Source organism: Lycium barbarum, chromosome 2 (assembly GCF_019175385.1).
Source record: "Lycium barbarum isolate Lr01 chromosome 2, ASM1917538v2, whole genome shotgun sequence".
NCBI lineage: Eukaryota > Viridiplantae > Streptophyta > Magnoliopsida > Solanales > Solanaceae > Lycium > Lycium barbarum.
The window spans coordinates 111824687-111851136 of record NC_083338.1 but is presented as its reverse complement, the minus strand read 5'-3'; the positions used below and the strand labels follow the sequence as shown (position 1 = coordinate 111851136).

Here is a 26450-nt window from a genome sequence, read left to right as displayed (position 1 = left end):
GGGCATGATTTGTGGATCATGCACCCCATAGCTCTAGTATAGATAGATGTTTTCATCTCATTGTAAGAATCATCTGAAACATTTTACAACAATACATAGTATTCATATTATTCTTAGCATTTGCTCTTTCTTGCTTAATTCGTGGTGTTTATAGTGATTCACCGCTTGGAGACTCTAGCTCAAAGCCTCTCTAAGGCCCAAGCCACACAACTAACTATGCTTTACTTTCATTTGTCTTGTTAATTATTACTTGCTATTACATATTTTTTGTTACATTGATCCACGTGTTCTTGACCTCACGTACAAATTCAATTGTGCCGATTTTCTGTGTAAACTGTCTCCAAGTCACTTTTGTTTGGTTTGGGATAACAAAGTCAACTAACTATTATCTTTTGACGCAGAAAATAAAAAACACTCATTTGGCATGCCATCATTTTTAAAAATATATTATTTAATAATAAAACTTATTTAACTCATGTCAGTCATACTCATTTAACCAACCCTATAAGAAAATGGGTCTACATTAAAATAACACTAGACAAACTGATCATAGTTGCCATTGCATTGTCTTTGTTGTAAGATGGTTTAATATATTAATGGGATAAAGCTTTTCAAAGCCGTGCCAATTATTTTTCGTTTCAAACTATAACATACTAAAAAAAAGAGTGACTTAAGTGTCTCTAGAATCCAGATAATAGAGTGAAAGAGGGTGGTGGAAATCAAAACATTACAAATTTTAAAGTTAATTACACATTTCTTAAAAAAATGTAGGTTACTTGAATAATCTATTTTAATTTGAGCATAAACTGTACTACATACATAGTTCCCTATAGAGACATTGGACTCCTGGGTTTGGTTTGATTAAAATAATGATTTTAAACATACATCTGAAAAAAGATTTGTGTATTTAGTTCTCGTAAGTTGATTCTGTATTAAAAACAAAATTTTCATTGGTTTTTTGGTTTCTATTCTTAATTTCTAGAGCCTCACTTTTTGGATGTGAAGGCAAACGAAATTGAATGGAGAAGAGAACCAGAAAGAGAGAGCTTCAAATCTCTGATTTTAGTGAGAATACAACGGAGCAAGCACATTTTTTTTATTACCTCATGGATATCTTTGAGATTAAAATAAAACTAATTTAGTGAATTGAACATGTGAAGTAGGTACATCCTTCGGCCAACATACATGTTCGTGCTTATTATACATTTGCAACTTTTGGACCGTCTTGTGCAACTTGCCGCATTTTAAGGCTCACCAGTCTCATCCTTTTCTCCGCATAGTTGGCATTGCTGAAATTATTGCTTTTCTCTATTTTTTTATGAAAGAAATTGCAAGTTACTCCCTCGGTAAAAGAATGATACATTATATATTTAGAAATAATTTAACTTAAAACTTTCTGTTTTATCTTTAATGAAATAATTTATAGCTACATAAATATCTATGATTTATCTTAGACCACTAGTTTAAAAAATCTTTATTTCTTTCTTAAACGTTGTGCCTAACAAAACTATATCACATAAATTGAGACGAATGGAGTAGAATGTTTTTCGTGAGATTTTGAATTATCTAAACGTTAACCTTTTTAAAAGAATAAAACAAAACAAGGTACTACTTAAAGAAATTAATCAAATTAGACCGTTATGAAGTAATAATTACTATTCCAACCTACATGTTGGTGCTTATTATTTTCATTGTCCTAATTTATGTGACATAGTTGGAATTTCGAAATTCAAACTTCTAAATTTTGACCGTTAATATGGACATAGAAACTTTAAGTTTTTAGAAATAAAATTTATATATTTGGAAACTACATCAAAAGTATTCTAAATCATAATAATTAACAACTTAAAATACTTAAAAAAACAAATAAAGAAATTCTGGTTAAACAAAAACTGGAATGAACCTTGAAATTCTAACCGTGCCACGTCAATTGAGACGGAGGAGTATATATTCGTGTGCCTCTGGCCCTCTGCTAATCAATCATCTCCTATGGGTTCCATAGCGGCTGCTTCCTCTCAGCAGTATTCTATCTTTCTTTCATTTCTAATGCCAAAGAAACTTCAATTTGCCCATTTAATTCCATTTATCAGTTTGGTGACTCCCTTGCTGACACCGGAAACCGAATTTGTATCCCTGGGGCTCCTCCAACATTCCATGCTGATCGTCTTCCTTATGGTGAAACACACTTTGGCAAGCCTACTGGCAGCTTTTCAAATGGCCTTATAATGATTGACTACATTGCAATGGCTCTTAAGCTTCCTCTCCTTATTGTCTCTTAAGCTTCCTCTCCTTAATCCTTACTTATCAACAAACTCTTCTTTCGTACATGGTGTCAACTTTGCTATGGCAGGAAGTACGACCCTTGACAAGTCATTCTTCGATCAAATAAACATTAGTATCCAATCATTTAACCCTATCCTAAGTTTTCAAATCGAGTGGTTCAGAAATCACCTTTATTCTACATGTAGAAATCCATCAAGGTGTGCTAAGAAGCTTCGAAATGCACTCGTTAGTGTTGGTGCTTTTGGTGGGAATAATTATTTCACTGCCTTCTCTCGTGGAAAATCCATTGAAGAGGCTAAAACATTTGTCCCATTTACTGTCAATGCCATCGTTGAAGGGATCAAAGAAATTGTTAAGTTAGGGGTGAAGCGGATAGTTGTCTCAGGAGTCTCCCCATTTGGCTGCTTGCCATCACTACTGACTTCATACCCGAGCTTCAATCCCAAGGCTTACAACGACTTTGGATGTTTGAGAGAGTATAATAAGTTTGCATCATTTCACAATGACTATCTTCGAGATACACTATCGTTGGTCAGTCGTCAGTTCTCAAATGTTGTCATCCTCTATGCGGACTATTACGGAGCTTTTCTGTCTGTTTTTCGAAGTGCATATTATCTTGGAATAGATCGTGAATCATTACTTAAAGCGTGTTGTGGAATTGGAGGAAAATACAACTTTGATGGGAAGAAAACATGTGGATCGCCGGAGAGTTCAGTTTGCTCTGACCCTTCATGTTTCATGAATTGGGACGGTGTACATCTAACCCAAAGTGCATATTGTCATATTTTGGAGGTTCTCATCGCTGATATCTTATCGAACATTGATTGTATATGGTGAATGAAAATTATTAGTCATAAATTTCCAGATCCCAAATACATGTCTTCGATATGGAGACAGAACTCTTGCCTGTTCTATTTCATCCATTTTATCAGAAGTACTAATTTCGCCTGTCACTCTTCTATAAGTTATACAAGTCCTTTGGTTTTAAGCAGGGGCGGAGGCAGTATACAACTTACGAGTTTAGCCGAACCCTGTAACTTTGATTCAGACTCTGTATTTGTTTTGAAAAACTTATTAAACATGTGCAAAATATTAGTTCAGAACTCAGTAACTTTAAAGCTCTAGAATCTCGAACCCATAATCTTTAAATCCTGGCTCCGCCTCTCGCTTTAATTTGTTATCGGTAACTTGGACCTGTGAGTCTACTAACCAATAATCAAAAGGCAAAAAAGTAAATAAACTACAGAAAAATGGATATGGTCTAATACTTTATGTATTAATCAGAAAAGCTTTCAACGGAAAAGAAAATTCAGCAGTCTAATATATACGGCGCTATCTAATACTTTCCTTTTGAATATGGTTTATTTCCAAATATCTGCATAGAGAAAAGCAAAATGGATAGTGGTGTAGTCTAATTCTTTTTGTTGAATTTGATCTACTTTCAAATGCTGATGAATCATATATTGTGTGCCACTATAGCAAAACAGATGGTGGACGATATTTCTACTGGAAACAATTAGAGGAGGTTGTTTAGTGTTCTCACAAGAGTTTGATATCTCAGGAATTTTGTGCAGTCATTCTATTCGAGTGCTTACTGCTCATAACTATTTCATGTTACCTGATAAGTATTTGTTGGCTACATAGAGGCAAGAAATATTTTTGGTTCTGATGTAATCCGGCCCCACACCAGGATCGAATGGGAATAGTGAAGCGTCACCAAGTATAGAAGTCTTTGTTTCAGATTAGGCTGACAGGCCATAAACTTTCCTGATATCAGCATTTACATACGCAACAATTTCATTACCTCTTATGCAAGCCTGTAGTCCAAGGCCATGAATGGATCTTTCCACCTTAAGCATTGTGAGGCAAGTGAGAAGAGTCGATCTTAGATCAGCACAAGAAAAACAATTTGATTCAATTTGAATATCAAGCTGAATGAACTTTGAAAATATGCAGCAAAAGAATGGTACCAGAGAAAATAGTCTCCCATTATAAGAGTTCTTTTCTTTGGATCGACTTTAAGTGCCTCCTTGATATAAGATTCTGCAGTACCCAAATCACCAAGTTTTATCTAAGCTTGGTCCCTTCTGTATTTAGTGTGAACAAACCTGCTAACAATTTCAAAAATATAGTGAAATAACCTTCTCTATTCTTTCCCCGGACCATGATCCCTGTCTCTACGACTCCGATGGGTTCCCTAACTCATTCTTCAATAGGCACGCGGTCAGAGCCTTGGCTCCTTCCTTTCTTATATTATATATACCTTGAGTTCTTCTTTCCAGCAGCTTCAATCTTCTCATGAATATACATATTCCATAACTCCTTTTTCTTGACTAATGACAACATGTCGACTTCCCAGTGCCTAGTCGAATTGCGAAGTATAACAACTAATTCTTGAGAATATTCTGATGCACCAAGTTCATATTCTTTGTCGAATTTTTATAAGAGAAACTACCCCTTTAACTATTGGTTTTATTGCTCCACTAAGTCCATCAGTAAGTTGGTTTTTATCTATTTTAATCTCAAATGTCTTGTCATATATATCCCTTTTTTTGAAAAGAGTTCGATCATTCGGAAATTCATTCACATAAGACATTGCACCTTCTTGTTCGTGTGGGTAACGTTCTGTATGGAATGTTTCAGAAGGTGGTCCGTTTAATTTGGACAAGTTGACACTCCTTTTTCCATTATTAAGGTGCTTTGAATTGCCTGCTAGAAGTGTTCTTGATGGAAGAACACTATAATAGAGCAATCTGGTTAAGGTCCTTAAGCACAAATCTTTTCTTGAACTCCATACTACCTAAAGTGAGGTTTGAGTGCTTCACTGACATGAGAAATTGATGCTGACCCCGATTCCGAACAGTGGCTGGGGGTATGTTCGATCTTCGTTTCTGCTGCGTTTTGCTCTACTCTATTTGTGTTTATGTTGGGAAATAACAATCCCACCGAGGAATAATATCCACGTTAAATAAAAAGAATAAGAGAATGGTAAGGACACCAAATCTTTTAATGTGGAGAAAATACAATACACGAAAGGAGCAATACAATACCATTATAATGAAAATATTACAACTTGGTAGTATCAAAAAACTACACCACACTCAAAGAAAATAACTCTCTTTATTTTAGACACCTCACTATAACACTCGTTCACACACTTTATTTTTCTTCACAGACTATTTTGTATTACTGTCTGTGAACTGCTTTCAAACTCTCTCTACATTACTGTCTTTGTTGGTGTGCTTTTGAAACTGAAACGGATGTCATCTATTTATAGCAAAGCTTGCCAAACTTTGGAACCAATCAGAATGCTTGGTTTCTACAACTTGCAATTTCAGCAATTGCAATTGCGAAACAAAACTTATGTCCAGCTTTTGCAACTTATTGCAACTTCCTTTTATTTTATTGGGTCCCACAGATCTCCCCTTAATTTTGATTTTTCTTTTTCATTTCGAGATTTGATCTCAATCTCTGAAAATCTTCAAACTTGAGAAGCTTCGTAAAGATATCGGCAACTTAATCGTGAGATTTCACATACTTGAATTCTACCTCCTTCTTGACAGTGCATTCTCTGATGAAGTGATATCTAATGTCTATATGCTTGCTTTGATCCTGATACGCCGAATTCTTGGCAAGTGCTTGTGCAGATTTGTTGTGAAAACAAATCGTCGTAGCTTCAGTTTGTGGTAAATTGAGCTCCTTCAACAATCTTCTCAGCCAAATAGGCATGACACATACTTGCTGCTGCTGCTACATATTCGGCTTCACAAGTCAAGAGAGTAATAATGTATTGTTTCTTTGAGCTCCAAGAAATAACACAATCATCTAAGAAAAACACAAAACCTACAGTGTTTTTTTAATCATCAATATTTCCCGCATAATCAGTATCACAAAATAGCACAAGATTAAAGTCATTAGAAGTAGTATAAAAAAACCCAAGGTCCATCGTACCTTTTAGGTAATGAAAATTCTTCTAGGGACCTTCAAGAGTAGAGGTAGGAGCTTCCATAAAGCGACTTACTACTCCAACTGCAAAGAGTATGTCTGGCCTCGTACAAGTCAAGTACCTCAGACTTCCCATGAGACATTTGACAAGAGGAGAGTCCACCTTTTCTCTCCATCATCGAATTTTGACAATTTTGTTCCACTCGTTCACGGGGTTGCAGATGATCATGTTGAACTTTTTCAAAATCTCCTTTGTATAGATTTCTTCAGATATGAAGATGCCTTCCTCCATTTTCTTCACTTCTAGGCCCAAGTAATATGACATGAGCCCTATGTCCATCATCTCGAACTCAAGGGACATAACTTTCTTGAAATTAAAGCTTCAAACAAAGGGTTATTACCCATCAGAATAAGATCACTAATGACAAACAAGCAAACTATTTCCATTAGTATGAACTTTAATGTAAAGAGCATATTCATGGAGACAACAAATAAACCCATTGTCTTGAAAATACTTGTTAATGAAACTATTTCATGCTCGTGGAGCTTGCTTTAATCCATATAAAGCTTTCTTTAGCTTCAACACTTTATCTTCGTGATTTTTACTGCAAAGCCCAATGGTCGCCGAACATTGACTTCTTTTTCAAGATATCCATTGAAGAATGCCGACTTGACATCTAGTTGATGGATTTTTCACTTCACTTGTGTTGCCAAAGAGATCAGCAAATAGATTGTCTCCACACGGGCAACATGTGCATAGAGTTCCTCATAGTCAATGTCATGCCTATTCTTGTAGCCTTTAGCCACAATTCTTGCCTTGTATCTCTCCATTTCGCCATGAGCATTTTTCTTTGCCCTGCATACCCATTTGACACCAATTGCTTGATTAACCTTGGGAAGAGTTGTTAATTCCCAAGTGTTGTTCTTCTCTATTGCCTTGATCTTCTCCTCCTTGACTTGTGTTGACACCCAATTTTTGTCCTCCAAAATTTCAAATTAACTAGTCAAGCTTCTTGAATAGCAAACAAAGTGAAATAATTATTCAGCAAAATCCAAAAATACTTTTCAAACCAGCTTTTGGTGATAGTTTGCCAAAATATATATGTTATGTATATTTTAAGTAATTGTGTACTATTTTAAGTATATTTATTTATTTGAAAATCGAATTATGTCAAAAAAAGTGTTTTAATTAAGTATGTATTTTTAAATTGTCAAATGAAGTCATTTACAACTTAATTACTATAATTGATCCATTATTGTAGATAATTATTTTACTTTGTTAGGGTTAACAAGCTTGGTTAATTAATTGATTAAATGGCTTGTGTTAATTTCATTTCAAGCCGGTTTAAATTGGTTACTTTATTAACAAAAGTGCTATGTTTTAAATCCATTTTTTTTTTACTATTATTACTAGCTTCAAAGACCAGCCCCTCCCATATTTTATTCTTGGCCCAAATAATAAACCAAACGACCAGCCCAAAATTCTTTTTTTTGCGCAAATTGCCCTTCATTTAGGTGGTATGCATTTTTTGCCCTTCAAATTGGTGGTCTTTAAGCTTTTCCCTTCGTCTAATACTCTGAGTTTGTAGGTTCGAACCCCAGCTTAGTTAAAAAAAAAAAAAAAAATTCGCAAGACAGAATTTCCATGTGCAAATTCTACCTTTAAGGCCCAAATTCTGCCTTTCTATCGCGAAATTCTGCCTGAAGGGCAAAAGTTAAACACCACTATTCTGAGGGGCCAAAATTAAAGACCACCCCTAGCAAAGGGAAATCCTGCCAATTGACCCCAAAATTTAAGCCGACCCAGCCCACATCTGCTCTTAAGCCCCAAACCCCTAAACATTTCATTTCTCTTAGTTAGAGCCCGTTTGGATTGGCTTATAAGTTGCTAATTTCAAGTGTTTGACTAGTCAGCTTAAAGCTTAAAATAAGCTCAAAAAAATAATTGGGCCCGTTTGGCTTAGCTTATGTAAAACAACTTATAAGCTGAAAACAACCCAACTTATTTTTTTTGGCTAAAAACAGCTTATAAGCTACTTTTTTTAAGCCCATCCAAACAGGCTCATAGCAATGAAACAAATGAACCCTAACGCGAACCTAGCTGGCTGAAGCATTTTTTGGACAAAATTCAAGCTAGTTTTATCATCTCCAGTTCTTGCTCGGCCGTTTAAGGTAACCTCTTTAATGGGAGTTCGTCTAATTCTCTCTTTCCAGCTCATTCAAATGGTAATCTGTGTTTCCCTTTACTTTTTTTTTTCTTTCAATTTTCGCTTTTCTTTCTCTGAAAGATTCGGATTCCAAAGTATTGTAAAACAAATTTTGAATTCTCAAGGTGTCCCACATCGAATTTGAACTACACAAAACCCTAGGTGAGGTTCTACAAATAGAACCCTCTTCCTTCATTTCTGGAGGTTGGTTTTTCATAACCACAATAGGTTTTGACCCCTCCAAGTTCTGAAACTTTGATTGCTTGGCTTAAAACAAGAGTTTTCCCTCATCTAAGCCGAGTTCTCAAAGTATCGAAACAAATTAAAAATTTCAAGTTCAGGTTGGTTCGTCGTCGTTGGTGGAAAGTGATCAACTCCACTCTCGTCGCCCTCGTTGCTCCTCGGCAAAAAGGTAATCTTCTCCTTCTATTTCGCAGTTCTGTTTTTCTTTCATTTTGTTACTGTTTGTAATTTCTGTTTGGGTTTTGATGTTATTCTAGTTCTATCTTTGATGTGTTTATATTAGTCCTTTCTTCATCTCATTTAGATTCAGTATGGTTTAGTTAATAAATTTCATGGATGTTCTAGTTTTGCTATTGTACGAGTGTAAAGCATGAGTTGTTTACAGTTTTCTGAGGCACTCTATCTGTTCATTGTGATTATGGATCAAGTAGATTATTCTTGTGCTGAGATTGTGTGTATTGTTCAAGTTTAATATTCTGTAAAACCTGTTTTCATCTACTGTTAAGGTTGTGACAAACATAACCTTTTATGTCTTTAATCATGTTTAAATTTTTTGTACATTGTTGTAACTGTTTCTAGTATGGTTGAGGACAGGTTGTTTGTGTCTCATGTATCCACTTCAACTATCTCACTAAATATTTATTAGACTCAAGGTTTATGTTCAAATGTAACATAGCTAAAACATATCTGTTGTGCATAGCTTAGTTATTATTTCTTCATAAGCTAAAATTTTTAGTGCTAGTTAGTTTTATCCATAATTTTGTTTGAGTTTTTTTGTAAGTTGAAGCTTCCTTTTAGGAAGGGCATATGCCTTCGTTCCCCTATTCAAGTCTTATGTGCTTATTTTTTGTGAATGAAGTAATGAATATTAGCTTGCCGTCCTTTATGTGACTATAAATATGTTGAATGTTGGTTGAGTGTAGTGCAAGACCTGTTAAGGGATTTCATGAAGGTTGTGCTGTGATTTCTTTCCCCTTTAGGCAGCTGCTGTTAATGCTTGTTCTGTTATGAAATGGTCACTGATTCTGTCCTAAATTCTCTTTAAAAATAACTGAACCAGATACTTAAGCTTCTGTTCTTTAGGCTAAAAGAATAAGTATGTGCTCATCTACTTTTGAAATCTGAACTTTAGTTTTTATTTAATATGTTAAACACGACTAAGTTATCGTAATATTTCAATAGTTGAAACATTTCATATTCTCTTGATAGTATCCTGCCAATGTCTTTACTTTTGGATACTCATCCTTCACCCCTCTTTTCTTTGCATGACCTGGGGAGTTTCAAATCCCATATGTCTTGAAGTATTTCATGGATGAGCTGCTTCCTTTAAAAGAGTGGATACTGCATCCGAACTAAGGGCAGTATTGCTGCATTTTTTGGCTGCCATTCGATGCCTATTTCGAGACGAAATGTAGTTGCACTTGACTGTTGTATTTGAGGCCTACAAATGATATGTTTAAGGGAGTGGTTGTCGCATTTTATGGACTGATATTGAGGTTGAAGTTGCTGCACTTTGATCAGATTTGGTTTTCATTACTGCTGTCTTTAGCCTAACTGTTGCTGGTTTCTTGGGCTAAATACCTGCTGCTTTAAGGTTGTTTTGGGACAGTTGTTGTGCTCCTGATGTTTTATTGATTTGAACATGATACTACACTTAGGGAACTGCTGAGTTTTAAAAGAAACAGATGCTATACTTGATGAGAGTATAACGCTAAGCTTAATGAAGCAGCTGCTACCTTGCAACTACTTTCCTGTTGCCTACAGCTGAGTTTATACATTTAGTATGAGTTGATTTTCTCAACACAACTGCTGGTGTTATGAGGCTCAAAATGATGTACTTTTGGCTGCTATGTTCAGTTGTTTGCTATGGCATTTTGAACTGTATTTTTAGGCAGCCTTGAAGTCAGATGTTGTCACTCCCCAAAGGCATGTTGTTGTTTTGTTCTTGCCCTTTGCTGCTGCAAACTTGTGGCCAAAAGTTGTTGAATATGGTTACTTTGTGCTTGAGTTGTTTTGATGAATAAGGTAATGGCTGTTAGGAGAATAGCCACAATGTTTAGAAGCTGATGTTGGTTGATAAGAGCTGTTGTACCATTTTCGGAATGAGCAAATGTTGCACTGTGATCTTCACTTTGATATGAGCAAATACTTCCCCATTTGATACTTACTGATTTGAACGGATACTACACTTGGGCCAATGAGAACATTTAATTTGAGGCCACGTCCTTTCGGAAAGGTTGTCCTTCAATTTAGGCATTTTCTAAAAGACGATGATGATATTTATAATAAAATCACAAGGTAGAGATTGACGAGCGTATGGCTAACAAGCAAACTAGCATTCGTGATTATGAACTAGTATGGCTAACAAGCAAACTGGTATTCGTGATCATGAACTAGTATGGCTAGCAAGCAACTAGAATTCGTAACCATGACTTGACTCGATTCGATTTCTAGCTTAAATTCGGAAACATAAATCTTAGCCCCCTTAATCAAACTCTCAAAGTTTGATATGAGTCTGAATAACATTATTGTTACATTATAAACGACACACCATAAGGTGGCGTATCGTTTGCCTAATTATTTTCTTGTCATCTCGGGAGGTATAAATGAAGCGAGTTCGTCGAATGTTGCAAAGATGAGGCAAGAACTTGGATACTTGTAGCTTTGGACGAGGAGTTAGAAAGGAGTGTAAATACATTAAGGGTCTAAGAAGGTGACGAGATAAGATTAGCTTACTAAACTTTCTCAACCTTCCCCCCACCCCCCCCCCCCCCCCTCCCTCCCCTCTCTCCCTCTATTTATTTATGTTTTGCAAATTGTATACATGTTTATACTTGTAAATGCTTATATTACTGAAAATCTTTTGGTCAGAACCTAGTTGAAACCTTGTATAAGAAAAAATGACTCAAGTTGTTTTCAGAAACAGTGTTTGGGCCTGACCCCACATTAAGCTAATTAAACAAAGTAGCTTCAGTTTAAATACGAGTTTGAGGAAAGGATTTAATGAGATATTGTTGACTTTCAATGAAAGTAAAAAATGGATAAATCTTATGACTTAGTGAAAAGGGGACATTTTTATGAACATTGTATAAATTGCACGGCACATTTGCAAAGGACATAAACTTGAACATTGCAAAACTTATAAGAATTAAATTGGACATAACATTTGGGACTGAATTAAGTTGGACTCTGCTCAAGGGAAACCTTGAGTGTGTTTTTGGTCCGAAAAGTTAATTGACCATTTAAACCTCATATGCGTTTTCCAAAAAGTATTTAACTTCTTAAAATAAAGGGATTTTGCCAAAAATATTTTTTTATATGCCATGACAAGATATACAAGAAATTAACCATTTTAAGCAAATAATTACAATAATCACACATTGAAGTTCGAAGGTCAACCGTATTCTACGGATCCTTAATACTAGGGTGCTTTAAACTTTCTCTAGGGGATCACCAGAACCCTTATCTCGAACTATGGTGTTAAAGGATTTTTCTCTTTTTTGAATAAACCCTTTTAACTCAGTTTTTCTAATTTTCCTTAAATTAGGTGGTGACTCTAAAAATACAAAAATCTGATAGAGTCCCCAACCTCTTAGTAGCTTTTATACACCCCCGTAAAAGTGAACCGTAACCGATGGCGACTCTACTGTGAATTTGAATAGGTTTTAACCATAAGGGTTTTAGTATAATGTGATTTATTTTGTTTAATTGTTTATTTTCTTGTATATATAACTGTCATTGCATGCATATCATAAACTTCGTCACCACTGGCAAACAATTGAATGGTTTCAAAGGGGACACGCGGGCTCGCCGTCTAGCCTTCACTAAAAACCCAAATAAACTTTCTTTGAAACACATTGAACGCGGTCGTCCAATGTAATGACCCGTTTGGTTGTTATAGTCTTTCCGGCACTTTCGCCCTTACCTATCTTGGTTAGCTCACTTTTGACCCGAGGGGACTGTTGACATGCTTCCCGAGATGTCTATACTTGATTCGACCTTTTGTAAAAATTTGTCTTTAAGCGAAAACTAGTTGACTCAAAGTTGACTTTTGGGTAAAAGGACTTTTTTCGGAAATCCATTGATTCCGAGAGCTCCAGATAGTCGTTTAGAACTTGCATGTATGTCTGGTTCAGTTCCCAATGCACTTGGATGCATTTTGGAACTTGGGTGGGGAAGATTGGAAATGAGGTATCAAGGGTTGACTCGGTCAACGAGACCTCCGTTGGAAATTCAAGGTCACATGTGCGTTCGTAGCGTGTTTTTATGTGGGTCTGTGTATGTGGTTGGTTTGCAGATGGCCTCAGAAGTTGGTGGGGATTTCGGTTGAGACTTGGAAAAATATTTGGGATTGTGGTACCTGGTGTCCGCCAAAGTGGCACCAGTGCCGTCCCAGCGGCACCACTATAGCGGTGGGATGGCCGCTGTGGCGGCCAAGCTTGTTTTGCCCAAACCGTCCCGGCGGCCTGAGAGGACGCAGGGGCAGTGGCGTCGTGGCGGTATTGGGCTTGTTATTTTCATTAAGTATGTATTAAAAATGTCACGACCCAAACCTATAAGCCGTGATGGGAGTCTGACCTCTAGCGACCAAACACCCCTAAACACTTATCTGAAACATACTGAGCATCAATAGCCCATAAATGACAGAAACTAATCTCATAAAGAGGAAACATCTGAACTCTGTACAATCTGCTTATACATATAAACATAAAATGCGGAAGAACAGTGCAAGCCAGCTAGGCTGCCATATATACTGTACACAAAATAATATAAGCCGACAAGGCTACATCGTTTGACTACTGCATACAACTGTCTACAGACCTCTACTGGAATAAAGCTGTAGAAAGGACGGGACAGGGCCCCGTCGTACCCATCTATATACATCTCAGAAGAATGGCCTACCAAAATAGACTACAACTCTGGATCGAATGGAGCGCACTGATCGCTATTGGATAAGGGTCCTACTAAGCCGAACCACCTCCCTTTCTACCTGTACCTGCGGGCATGAACGTAGCCCCCCGAGCAACGGGGAGCCAGTACGGATAATGTACTGAATATGTAATGCATAAATCCAACATGTATATATGTATAGAAATCATGAATAAAAGCTGAACTCATAAGCGGGAATGACTATCTGCACGAATTTGTATGGACTAGTATCTGTCTGCCTCTGACTAAATCTGTATGTCGGAAAACATGGACATGCATATATATATATATATATATATATAGGAGGTACACACCTCATTGTCACATCACCGGCAACACTTTCACCCCCTGTCAAGTGTTCCTTTCTCATGTATATACTCCAACATCATAGGTCACTCCTGGACCACTCATAGGCCACACCTTCACCCCCTGTCAAGCGTGCCTTTCACATATACAACGTAATATCATAGGTCACACCTCCACCCCCTGTCAAGTGCGCCTCTCACTCATACCTTTGAGAACTAGAAGTGAATGCGTAATACAAGTAAAACTGAACGACAGGATTCTCAAACAATAAAATGATTGTTTGCCTCTCATGGGCCTTACTGAACTCATACCACTAGGACAGGAAATCATAAAATCTATATATGGGGAAAATACCATAGCCGGGGTATGGGAACATCAAAACTGTATTTCTCTTAGAACTTATAAGAATAGAATAACATGGAAACTCTCTTACTCGTTTATTGGTTCATATTATAGGATCATGCGAAAAAAAGAAGGAATAATCTCAACATACATTAACGTATATCAAATCGCCCAACTTCTACTTCTTGAACTTGTAAATCTACAATTAAGATAACATAAGCCTTAATTAGGCTACTTGCCTTGCTTACTAATAATCCTCAAGCACGTATAAAGCTTAACGAATCATAGATGACCATCTCCTTTATAAGCTTACAATGATAACGCCTATATATATCCAAATACACGTAAATCCATCCCTAATCATTTCTTTGAAAAAGTCTCATGTCACTACCTTGCTCTTCATCAATCTATCACTTCTACAAGTACCCTTTCTTTACCTAAAATCACTATAGCTCTTGATAGCAAACTCAAATACAAGGGTAGGAATCATTTACATACCTTGAGGGGTCAAGAATCCCAAGAATCACTTTAACTTCAACTCCCTAAGCTTGCCATACTTGGAAAAACCCTAGAAACAACCTTCTTCTTCACAAGCTTGGGTTTATAGGGTCCGGGTCTTGTCAAATCTTCACTACTATGCCTTAAATGTTGGGAGAGCAATGTATTATTTCCTTCAAGGTGAGGCAGAATGTAAATGAATGCTCCATAATGAAATCGGGGGATCACGACCTTACGTCACCCCGATAAAGTACAGTTGTCCTTGAGTCTTTATGCATGTACTATGATAAGCATACTATGATGAGCATACTATGATGAGCATGTTATTATGAGTATAATATGATGATGATATAACACCGCGCCTATATGGCCGGGCAGTCACCGCTAAGGCGGGCAGCGTATACACCATGGCCAGATGGCATGGGCAGACACCACTAGTGGGCGACATGAGATGGTACCCCGGACGCGGGAGGCTTGGACGTAGGCTAATGTTATTGATTATCACACCGATCCGATATGGACGGGTAGCTTATACATTATCACACCGTACCTATATGGACGGGCAGCTTATATATTTATGAATATATGATATGATGATGAGTATGAGTAAGACAACATGATTTATTTCCTAGTCGGGTCGTGATAAAAAGTGGTATCAGAGACAGTTCAGTCCTAGGAAGTGTCTACGAGCCGTGTCTAGTAGAGTCTTGTTTATGGTGTGTTTGACGCCACACTAATAAACAAGTGGCTACAGGGCATTTAGGAAAAATGACCATCTTTCTTCTTATGAGATCCTGCGATAGAGCCGTGAATAAGATTTTATCCTCCCTAATAGTGTGTTGTGATTTCAAAAATTCCGCCAAAGGGAAAACCTACAACTGCCCAGAAGGGAAAGACTACGACAAAGAGGCGGGTAGAAAGAGAGCCTCCGATGAATGTAGAAGAGGGCGAGTCACATAATGAGGCCCTATTTAATACTTCCTCCACCCCACCCAATGTAAAAGAACAAGAAGGCGCTTCAGCTCCAGTCCCTCCACCGATTGCTTCGGGTCAACAAGTGACCGAGGCCATTCATTTATTGACACAGTTGGTTGCCGCCCAGGCACAGCGGCAGAATGCGGGACCAAGTGACCGGTCAGCTAGTACCCGAGCCCGTGACTTTATGAGTTTGAATCCTCCGGAGTTTTTCGGGTCAAAGCCGGATGAAGACCCGCAAGGTTTTATTGATGAGATGCTAAGAACATTGAGGATTTTTCATGCCTCCGAAACTGAATCGGTGGAGGTGGCATCTTATAGACTCTGAGATATGGCGGTATTGTGGTATAATAACTAGATAGCATCGAGAAAAGAAAATGCGCCTCCTCCCATGTGGCTAGAATTCGTAGATGCTTTCATTCGCCATTATTTTCCACCCGAGGTCCGCCGAGCTAGAGCGGATAGATTTCTAAATTTGAAGTAAGGAAATATGAGTGTCCGGGAGTATATCCTGCAATTTAATGCTTTGACTAGGTATGCTCCAACAATGGTGACCGACATGGGAGATCGGGTACATAGATTTGTGAGTGGCTTAGGGCCACATTTATTCAAGGATTGCTTGACAACTTCATTGCAAGATGGGAAGGATATTTCCCGAATACAAGCCCATGCCCAAAATTTAGAGGGGCGATAGCAACTCCAAAGAAGTGATCGTGATATTGATAGGAGGCAAAGCAAGAGGGCCAAATCTATGGGGGCAGGCAGTGATTATAGAGGAGGATCGAGGTAGATTTATTCCAGACCTTCAGGCCAGTCGGTGACTAGTGCACCTCCTCGATTTACGGGTAGGAGATTTGATCGCTCCTTTCGTTCAGGACAGGGTCAGAGTTCCAGGGCCTCAGATTCTCAGTTCGCGGAAGATTATAGTCAGAGGAGACCCCCAGTGCTGCGGTGCAGCCAGTGCGGTAGATTACATTCTGAACAGTGTCGCCAAGGTTCGGATGCTTGCTATGCCTGTGGCCAGGTTGAGCACATGATGAGATATTGCTCGTCGATGAGTGGTAGAGTTGGGGTTCAGCCCAGAGGATCAGTGGCTTGTTCATCTTCAGTGCGCCCGGCAGGGCAGAATCCCCAGATGTCACTAGGTCGAGGTGAGGCAGAGGGGTAGCATCTACTTCTGGTGTCACTCAGCCCCGTGTGTATGCTTTAGCGGGACGACAAGATCTCGAGTCCTCTCCGGATGTGGTTACAGGTATATTGCCCATATTCTCCCATGATGTATATGCATTGATAGATCCGGGCTCTACTTTCTCTTATATTACTCCATATGTTGCTGGTCGTACTAGGGTAAAACCTGAGCCAATTAAACCTTTTGAGGTATCTACTCTGGTTGGTGATCCCGTGATAGCTAGACAAGTGTATAAAAATTATGTAATTGTGATATGTGATCGCCAAACCAAAGCTGATTTGATTGAGCTGGAAATGTTAGATTTCGATGTGATTATGGGTATGGATTGGTTGGCATCGTGGTATGCTAGTGTTGATTGTCGAATGAAGGTGATTCGATTCGAATTTTCGGGAGAGCCCGTGTTTGAATCGAAGGGTAATGCAGCATCTCCGAAAGGTAGGTTTATTTCCTAGCTTAAGGCAAGAAAGATGATAGCCAAGGGCTATATTTATCACTTAGTTCGAGTTCATGACACCGAAGCAAAGTCGCCAACTTTCCAATCAGTTCCGGTAGTGAATGAATTTCCGGATGTATTCCCAGATGAACTTCTAGGCCTTCCTCCAGAAAGAGAAATTGACTTCACTATTGATGTGTTGCCGGACACCAAACCTATTTCTATTCCTCCATATCAAATGTCTCCGACAGAATTGAAAGAGCTAGAGGCACAGTTGAAAGACTTGCTCGAGAAGGGGTTTATTAGACCCAGTTCATCGTCGTGGGGAGCACCAGTCTTGTTCGTGAGAAAGAAAGATGGTTCCCTAAGAATGTGCATCGATTATAGGCAGTTGAATAAGGTGACAATAAAGAACAGATATACTCTTCCCAGGATTGATGATTTATTTGATCAACTACAGGGTGCCAAATGGTTTTCTAAAATAGACTTGAGGTCGGGTTATCATCAGGTAAGAGTTAGAGTAGCAGATATTCCTAAGATAGCCTTCAGAACAAGATATGGTCATTATGAATTCCGGGTGATGTCGTTTGGGTTAACTAATGCTCCAGCAGTGTTCATGGATTTGATGAATAATGTATTCAGGCCGCTCTTGGATTTATTTGTGATAGTATTCATTGATGATATTCTGGTATATTCTCGCACAGAATCAGAACATGCAGATCATTTACGTATTTTTCTTGGAATTCTTCGAGCCCGAGAATTATATGCAAAATTTTCAAAGTGCGAGTTTTGGCTGAATTCTGTAACGTTTTTGGGTCATGTTATTTTAGATGATGATATTCGAGTCGACACTCAGAAAATTGAAGTTGTGAAGACTTGGCCAAGGCCTACGACACCCACAGAAGTTCATAGTTTTCTGGGATTGGCAGGTTATTATAGAAGATTCGTAGAGGGATTTTCCTCTATTTCAGCTGCATTAACGAAGTTAACCCAAAAGTCAGCTAAGTTTCAATGGAATGATGCTTGTGAACGCAGCTTCCAAGAGTTGAAGGATAGATTGACCTCAGCTCAAGTCTTAACACTTCCAGAAGGGCCAGATGGTTATGTTGTGTATTGTGATGCTTCCGGCGTTGGGTTAGGATGCGTGTTAATGAAGCACGGTAGAGTTATTGCATATGCTTCGAGACAGCTGCGAAAACATGAAAAGAACTATCCAACTCATGATCTCGAATTGGCTACGGTTATTCATGCATTGAAAATGTGGAGACATTACCTGTATGGAGTGCATGTCGATATTTATACAGATCACAAGAGACTTCAATACATTTTCAAGCAGAAGGAGTTAAATCTGAGGCAGAGGCAATGGTTAGGATTGTTGAAAGATTACCATGTGAATATTTTGTACCACCCCAGAAAAGCGAATGTAGTAGCCGATGCGTTTAGCCGCCGATCAATGGGCAGTTTATGTGAAGTTCCTCCGGAAAAGAAAGAGATGGTTCATGAGTTCCGTCAATTAGCTAATCTGGGAGTACGTGTAATTGATTCGGGTAGTGCAGGGATTGGTATTAATGATCCCACAGTTTCATCTCTGAATATAGAAGTGAAAGAGCGTCAGTATGAAGATCCTCAATTGTGCCGTTACAGAGACATATCTCAGGGAAAAGAGAAGTCCCTATTTGATGTTTCCTCGGAAGGAATTCTTAGATACCGACGCAGGCTATGTGTGCCGAATGTCGCAGAATTGCACCGACAAATTCTAGAGGAAGCCCATTATTCTCGGTATTCTATTCACCCAGGTGCAACCAAGATGTATCACGATCTTAAATTAATATATTGGTGGGATGGCATGAAGGGAGACATAGCAGAATTTGTAACACAGTGTCCAAATTGCCAACAAGTAAAGATCGAACATCAAAGGCCAGGAGGATTATTGCAAGCAATGGAAATCCCTACTTGGAAATGGGAAGTTATCAACATGGATTTCATTGTGGGGTTACCTTGTTCTCGAGGAAAATATGATTTTATATGGGTGATCGTGGACAGACTCACGAAAGCAGCTCATTTTCTTCCGGTCAGGACCACATACTTAGCAGAGGACTATGCCAGGTTGTACCTTAAGGAGATTGTACGAATCCATGGTATTCCAATATCCATTATCACAGATAGAGGAGCACAGTTTACAACCAAGTTCTGGAAGTCCTTCCAAGAAGGTCTAGGTACCCAAGTGAGGCTTAGCACGACATTTCATCCGCAGACTGATGGACAAGCCGAACGTACTATTCAGACCCTGGAGGATATGCTAAGGGCATGTGTTCTAGATTTCGGAGGTAGTTGGGATGATCATTTGCCTCTAATCGAATTTTCATACAACAATAGTTATCATTCCGGTATTCAAATGGCTCCGTATGAAGCTTTATATGGAAGGAAGTGTAGGTCCCCAATTGGATGGTTTGAAATAGGGGAAGTACAACTACTAGGCCCTGAATTAATTCAACAAGCGGTAGAAAAAGTCAAGGTGATCCGAGATCGATTGTTGACAGCCCAAAGTCGCCAAAAGTCTTATGTAGACAATCGCCGGCAAGACTTGGAATTTCAGGTTGATGATTGGGTATTTTTGAAAGTATCGCCAATGAAAAGGGTGATGAGATTTGGCAAGAAAGGGAAACTAAGTCCTCGATACATTGGACCCTATAAAATTACCCATAAGGTGGGTCATGTAGCCTATGAATTGGACTTGCCTTAAGAGCTTGAATCGGTTCATCCAGTTTTCGATGTCTCAATGCTCCACAAGTGTGTTGGAGATCCCACGAAAATTGATGATGTGCAAGTGACAGAAAAGCTAGCATATGAAGAAGTGCTCATTTCCATCTTAAACAGGCAGGTGCGAAGACTTCGAAATAAGGAAGTAGCTTCAGTTAAAGTCTTGTGGCGAAATAACAATCGGGAAGAAATGACTTTGGAAGTGGAAAATAATATGAAATACACATATCCACACTTATTTCAATCCTCAGAAGAGATTCGAGATGAAACACTAACACTATGAGGTTTGTACGCTTACTTTTCATGTTTTTGGTCGTGTGTGGCCATAGATATGTTGATATTGTGTTGTAGCCCTGTGAGGCAATATTATTATGGGTTGTTGTGACAGGATTGTAGTGCCATATTACAGGGGAAACTCTGGTGAAATTTTCGTAGAATTCCGAGTGTTTAACATTCGAGGACGAATGTTCCAAGAGGGGGGTGGAAGAATGTTACACCTTGAAAAATTCTCCATTAATGTACAGTGAATAGGTTAGCGAGGAAAATGAGGTATACTGTGATTTGGATAAGTAAGAAATAACATTTGATGATCTTAATCGAGATTCAAAGACATTTGACTAAAAGAAAGAACTTTGGCAAAGAAAGTAAAGGATATGTTATGTGTCGGGTAGGAATTATAGACGATGAGTTAATGATGGCATAATGATGTCTTGGAGACGAGTAATGACGTCCCTTATATTGGTATTGAGGTGTTACACAAGTTTCAAGAAGGTTCCATAAGGACCGGAGATCAAACGAGTCGACGAGAACAAGTCCCAGATTGCTGGACATTATACGGCCAGACATACTGGCCGTATAAAATGCACGGACCGTATGTCCAGCCGTAGGTTCAGCCCAGAATGGCACACTTCAATGGACCAAACATACGGTCCAGACATACAGTCAGTGAAAAATATACAAACCGTATGTTGGTCCGTATGTTCTGGTCGAGACAGATTTTGAATAAATATAAGGGACCTCTCTCTCATTTCATTTTCATTCCACAAGTCAAGAAACCTCTAGAATATTCTCTCCACTCTTCATCCACAAGAATCCCAAGGAAATTGGTGGTCAACTTCATCAACCAACAAGAATCAAAAGTGTGAAACCCATTAAAGTCATCCAAGCCAAGAAATCCCAAGAGAAGTGAAATAGGGTTTTGGTGCTAGAAGAGTATTTCCATTCAAGGCTTATTTCTACACTATCTAAGGTAAGTTTCAATGTATTTTCATGATGTTTGAAGCATTGATAAGTTGAAGCACTTGGATTGTAGAAAGACATAGAAAATGGGTCATAAATGAGTGAATAGTGTCATTGTTGAATAGTGGTTGGGGTGAATCATGAATGTTGGTATGTTGTGATTGTGAATATGTTATAAATGACATATAGAAAATCGAATGAGTATTATATATGAGAAAACGCGATAATGAGCTATAACCATAATTGTGGAGAAATGAAAGGGAAATGGTGAATTGTGGTAAATGTAGATAAATGATGATTGTTTTTTTGCGATATTGTGAATGATGTTATGAACGTTTGGGAGTTGATATAGAATATGGGAAAAGTAGTAGAAACAAAGGAAATCCTGCCCAATTTTTTCTAGAAATAGTAACACGTTCTTATAGCCGATTGACTAACGTTAATGCGAATGCTCTTGAAATTAGAAACGTGGCATTGAAGGAGAACAAGCGAACGATATATTAGTTAAACATAAAAGGTATGTGAGGCTAGTCCTTTCTTTCTATGGCATGAATCCTATAGTATGGATTTCCTTTCTCTTCATGGATTTCTTACATTTCGGAAAAAACTATGAGCCTATGTTCATAAATAGCCATATGAGATAAAAGACATGTTATGAGCCCAATAATGATGATGATAAGTTAAAGTATAGAGATTCTAGAGTCCATGATATGATGATCCTATATCGCTAATGATGTCATTTATTGTTTACACTCACCTTATGTATTATTTCCTTCAAGGTGAGGCAGAATGTCAATGAATGCTCTATAATGAAATCGGGGGATCACGACCTTACGTCACCCCGATAAAGTATAGTTGTCCTTGAGTCTTTATGCATGTACTATGATAAGCATACTATGATGAGCATACTATGATGAGCATGTTATTATGAGCATATTATGATGATGATATAACACCGCGCCTATATAGCTGGGCAGTCACCGCTAAGGCGGGCAGCATATACACCATGGCCAGATGGCATGGGTAGACACCATTAGTAGGCGACATGAGATGGTACCCCGGACGCGGGAGGCCTGGACGTAGTCTAATGTTATTGATTATCACACCGATCCGATATGGACGGGCAGCTTATACATTATCACACCGTACCTATATGGACGGACAACTTATACATTTATGCATATATGATATGATGATGAGTATGAGTAAGACATCATGATTTATTTCCTTTATATTTGACAGTCAGATACAGATGTTCCGTATTGATGTTTCCCCTATTTCATTGTTGTATCATTATTGTTTATGCCTCTCATACTCAGTACAATGTTCATACTGACATCCGTTTTTTTTGGACGCTGTGTTCATGCCCACAGGTAGACAGGGAGGTGAGCTTGATCCAGACTCGTAGTAGCTGTCAGCTGATTTGAGAGCACTCCATTGTTCCGGAGGTGCTTATGATCATTCTTTTGAGTACATATGTATGTTTTGGGGCATGACGGGATCCTGTCCCGTCCATATATCTAGTACTCTAGTAGAGGCTCGTAGATACGTAGTGTGAGTTGTATGGTCTCGCGAGGTTGCTACTATGTATATATATTATTTTGATGGCCGAAAGGCTTATGTATATAAAGGTATTTATGATTTCAAATGAAAGATGATTTTCTTATAATTTGAGTATGAATTTGATAAAAGAACGTTTAATGAGCATAGTAAGTAGTAGAACGAACGGTGCTCGGTGGTTAGCCCCGGGTATCCATCGCGGACCCTAGTCGGGTCGTGGCATTATTAATGTGCTATTGAGTAAATTTTTCTTGTATGGATAGTAGTTGATGCTGAGGTTATGTTAAGGTTGTTATAATTGATGTATTTGGAAAAAAGAGCGGTATAAGTATCGTATACGAAGCGTATATCGGGTTGTTTTATTGTATATCTTTAAATGTTGATTGATGTGAGGTAGAAAAGCTTATATGAGATTGTTGTTGTTGTTGTCGTTGGTTGCTAGACGTGTTGTGGTGATTAGGAAATAGGGGAAATGCTGCCCATGTCATTTTAGAATCTATTTATCATTTGATATACACGATATACTAGCATCGTCTAAGTTTTATTTATATAAGCTTATATGAGATTGTTTTTGTTGTTGTTAGTTGCTGGATGTGTTGTGGTGATTAGGAAATAGGGGAAATACTGCCCATGTCATTTTTGAATCTATTTATCATTTGATATACGCGATATACTAGCGTCATCTAAGTTTATATATATATATATATATATATATATATATATATATATATATATATATATATATATATATGTTCCTTTGTTATAGGATTGGTGTAAGTGTTACGACGAGTTCGTTGTTGGATTGTATTGATGACTTGAGGCATGTAATGGCTATCCCTTCTTTCTTGGCATGATCCCTTGTAAAGTAAGAGCTTAACAAACATCATAAAGCGAGATTATCGACTAGAGCTTGTCTTAGCGGCGTATAGCCTCCCTAGTATTGTGTTGTACTTAAGAGAGACTCCTATTAGCTTCTTGTGTTCATGATCTTAGAGAGTGATAGAAATAGACATGTTGTCTTCTTCATATATTTTAGTTTATACTTGATATACAGCTTTAGCCTGGCCATTTGGTCAGTGAGACAATATTGCCTGGCCTTCGGGACAGTGAGGCATTATTTCCTGGCCTACGGGTCAGTGGGACATTACTGCCTGGCCGACGGGTCGGCGAGACATTATTGCCTGGCCTTATGGTTAGAAAGATTTTACAGTTGCCTGGCCACTTGGTCAGTGAGATTTACAGTTGACTGGCCACTTGGTCTGTGAGATATATGATATTATTATATTGCATTGACATGTGTCAAATCAGGTGAGATGTTCATGAGATTTTTACAGTTGCCTAGCCATTATAGCCTTGTTGTTTATTATGTGCATGTCATATTCATGTTTTTATATGGTATCTCTTGCATATTACACTTGAGAATACATATGTGATGTCCGATGGAAAATGATTCTGGCCGGAGTGATGCGTATGATAAAATGAGCCGAATTGGTCAAGTGTCGAGATTAAAGCCTAAATGGCTGAAAATCCAATGAGATATGGTTCTGGGTGGTGTATGGACCTCGCGAATCCCCCATGAGTCACGTATTCCATATTATGGAGCATGTGTATACCGGTGATGGAAGACCTTTGTATATCATATCATTTCATTGATTCTTTATTAGTTGACTTACGTGAAGTACAAATTGATTTGGGTGATTTCCTTATATGTATATTTTGGTTTATAATTATGCCTTTCTGAACTAATAGTGATTAAGTGTGAAAGTAAGCGTTCGGAAGACCAACCCTTTTCACTGTCTTAGTTTAGGGTTGATTAATAAAGCTGCTGAGTACATGTTAGTTTCTCTTACTAACTCTACACTTGCTGCGCCTTTTGTGTGCAATTGTCCCTAGTTCCAGCGGAGCACGAGGATTCCCCGACCGTTGAGGCCACTTTTTAGAGGATTCGGGGTGAGCTGCAGGATGAACCGCGACACCAGATTTCCTTTCCATTACTTTATTTATGTCTTTTTCATGTTTAGACAGTGTATTTAGGATGGTTACCCAAACTTTTACTTCTTATTTTAGTAGTCTTGCACTTGTCACACCAAGTTTTGAGTGGTTGTACTTATTCCGCATATTTATGATTATGAGACTTAGTTCATGACTTGAAATGACCTTACTTTACTCTTTCCGCATAATATACTTGTCAAAACTTGGCTTAATCAGTTGTCGATGGTTCGCCTACGGGGTTGGGGTAGGTGCCTTTACGCTAGTAAATTCGTGACACCAACAATCACTACAGAGAGTAACATGGAGAGAGAAAAACATATCGATAATGCAAAACCAATCCCAATTAGCAGGTCACGTTGAGGATTCATCAAATGTTACAAGTGAATTTTAAGAAATAAAACAACTTATAAGATTAAGTTCATCAAGAATCTTCTACATTAATAATAGCTCTTAATGGACACTTAACATTGTAAAGGATTTAATGGTACCTCCTCTGCCATACTTGCAACTCAATCAAACCCAACGAAGGCAAAGAAGACGGTTGAAGCCCCAGCAAGCATACCATCAACCCCGTAGGGGAACTACCATCAAATGAAGAATGAGGGGCAAAGGGATTGATCAAGAAAGATCTTTTTTTGAAGAAAATATAAAGAAGGCAGATCTAGTGAAGAAAGTATGGAATATTGTTTGTATAGGACGGTCAATTACCCAACAGGTAGCTCATTGCCTGGCCATCTAATTTTGAAACCTAGATATCCACCAGCAACAATGACACAATCATGGCACATACATTTGTTGTAGTAAAAATCCTTGCACCACCGGACTCTTCAAAATATGATTAAATGAGCATAAACTAAGGAAGAAACTTTATGACAAAGAGAGAGGAACTTAAGTAGGCATTTGTCCATGAAAATAAAATATTTTTCAATTTATTTGAAATTTTTAAGTTGGAATTGAAGATCGAGTTGTGTTTGGCTATAGTTTTTGCAAAGAATTTATAGTTGTTTGAATGTAATGAAAGTGATAAAAACGAAACATGGTTTTAGGTGTTGTCCAAATTAAGTTGTATTTGGAATTTTCATAGGCAAACATTGATTTTTAAATAAACTGAAAAAATTTCTGGAAAAAAGTGAAAAATAGGTCATACTGCTTTCTTTGTACTATCCAAACTTAAATCACTTACACTTTTTTGCCTTTTTAATAATCAGAATCAGATAACCATCCCCACATTAGTGTTAAAACGTCCACTTTGGAGATATGCCAAGCAACACTGAGAAACATTGTGAGAGTAAATTTCCGTCACAACCATCCTTTGACCCTCGAATTTATCAAAAGAAAAAATATTTAAAATAAATATAAGAAAGATATGAATTGTATCATATATAATATAGGAAGAGAAAATCCACAATAGACATAATTAGAAACTTTATTATGCTATCACATGATAAGAGACAGCAAAAACATTGGCATTATTTTTCTCCGACAAATATGTAAGAGTAGTGAACAGCTGGATCATCTTAAATAGCAGCGACAATTTATTAATGATGGT

At 37.9% G+C, this 26450-nt stretch overlaps 1 protein-coding gene and 1 long non-coding RNA gene across 2 annotated transcripts; both read left to right on the top strand.

Annotated features, from left to right (window-relative positions):
- Positions 1-2006: 2006 nt before the first annotated feature.
- On the top strand, positions 2007-3223 carry LOC132621295 (GDSL esterase/lipase At5g03980-like). Its single transcript, XM_060335516.1, has one exon. It carries the CDS (start codon positions 2344-2346, stop codon positions 3118-3120), a length of 777 nt encoding a protein of 258 aa, XP_060191499.1. The 5' UTR covers positions 2007-2343; the 3' UTR covers positions 3121-3223.
- Positions 3224-8203: 4980 nt separating this feature from the next.
- LOC132626764 (uncharacterized) lies at positions 8204-10845 on the top strand. Its single transcript, XR_009577613.1, has 2 exons — positions 8204-8400; positions 8777-10845. It is a non-coding gene; the product is annotated as an uncharacterized LOC132626764 (long non-coding RNA).
- The last annotated feature ends 15605 nt before the right edge of the window (positions 10846-26450 follow it).

Excerpts from the sequence above, each read along its gene's own strand:
- LOC132621295 (XM_060335516.1), top strand. The coding sequence starts at position 2,344 with ATGGCAGGAAGTACGACCCTTGACAAGTCATTCTTCGATCAAATAAAC.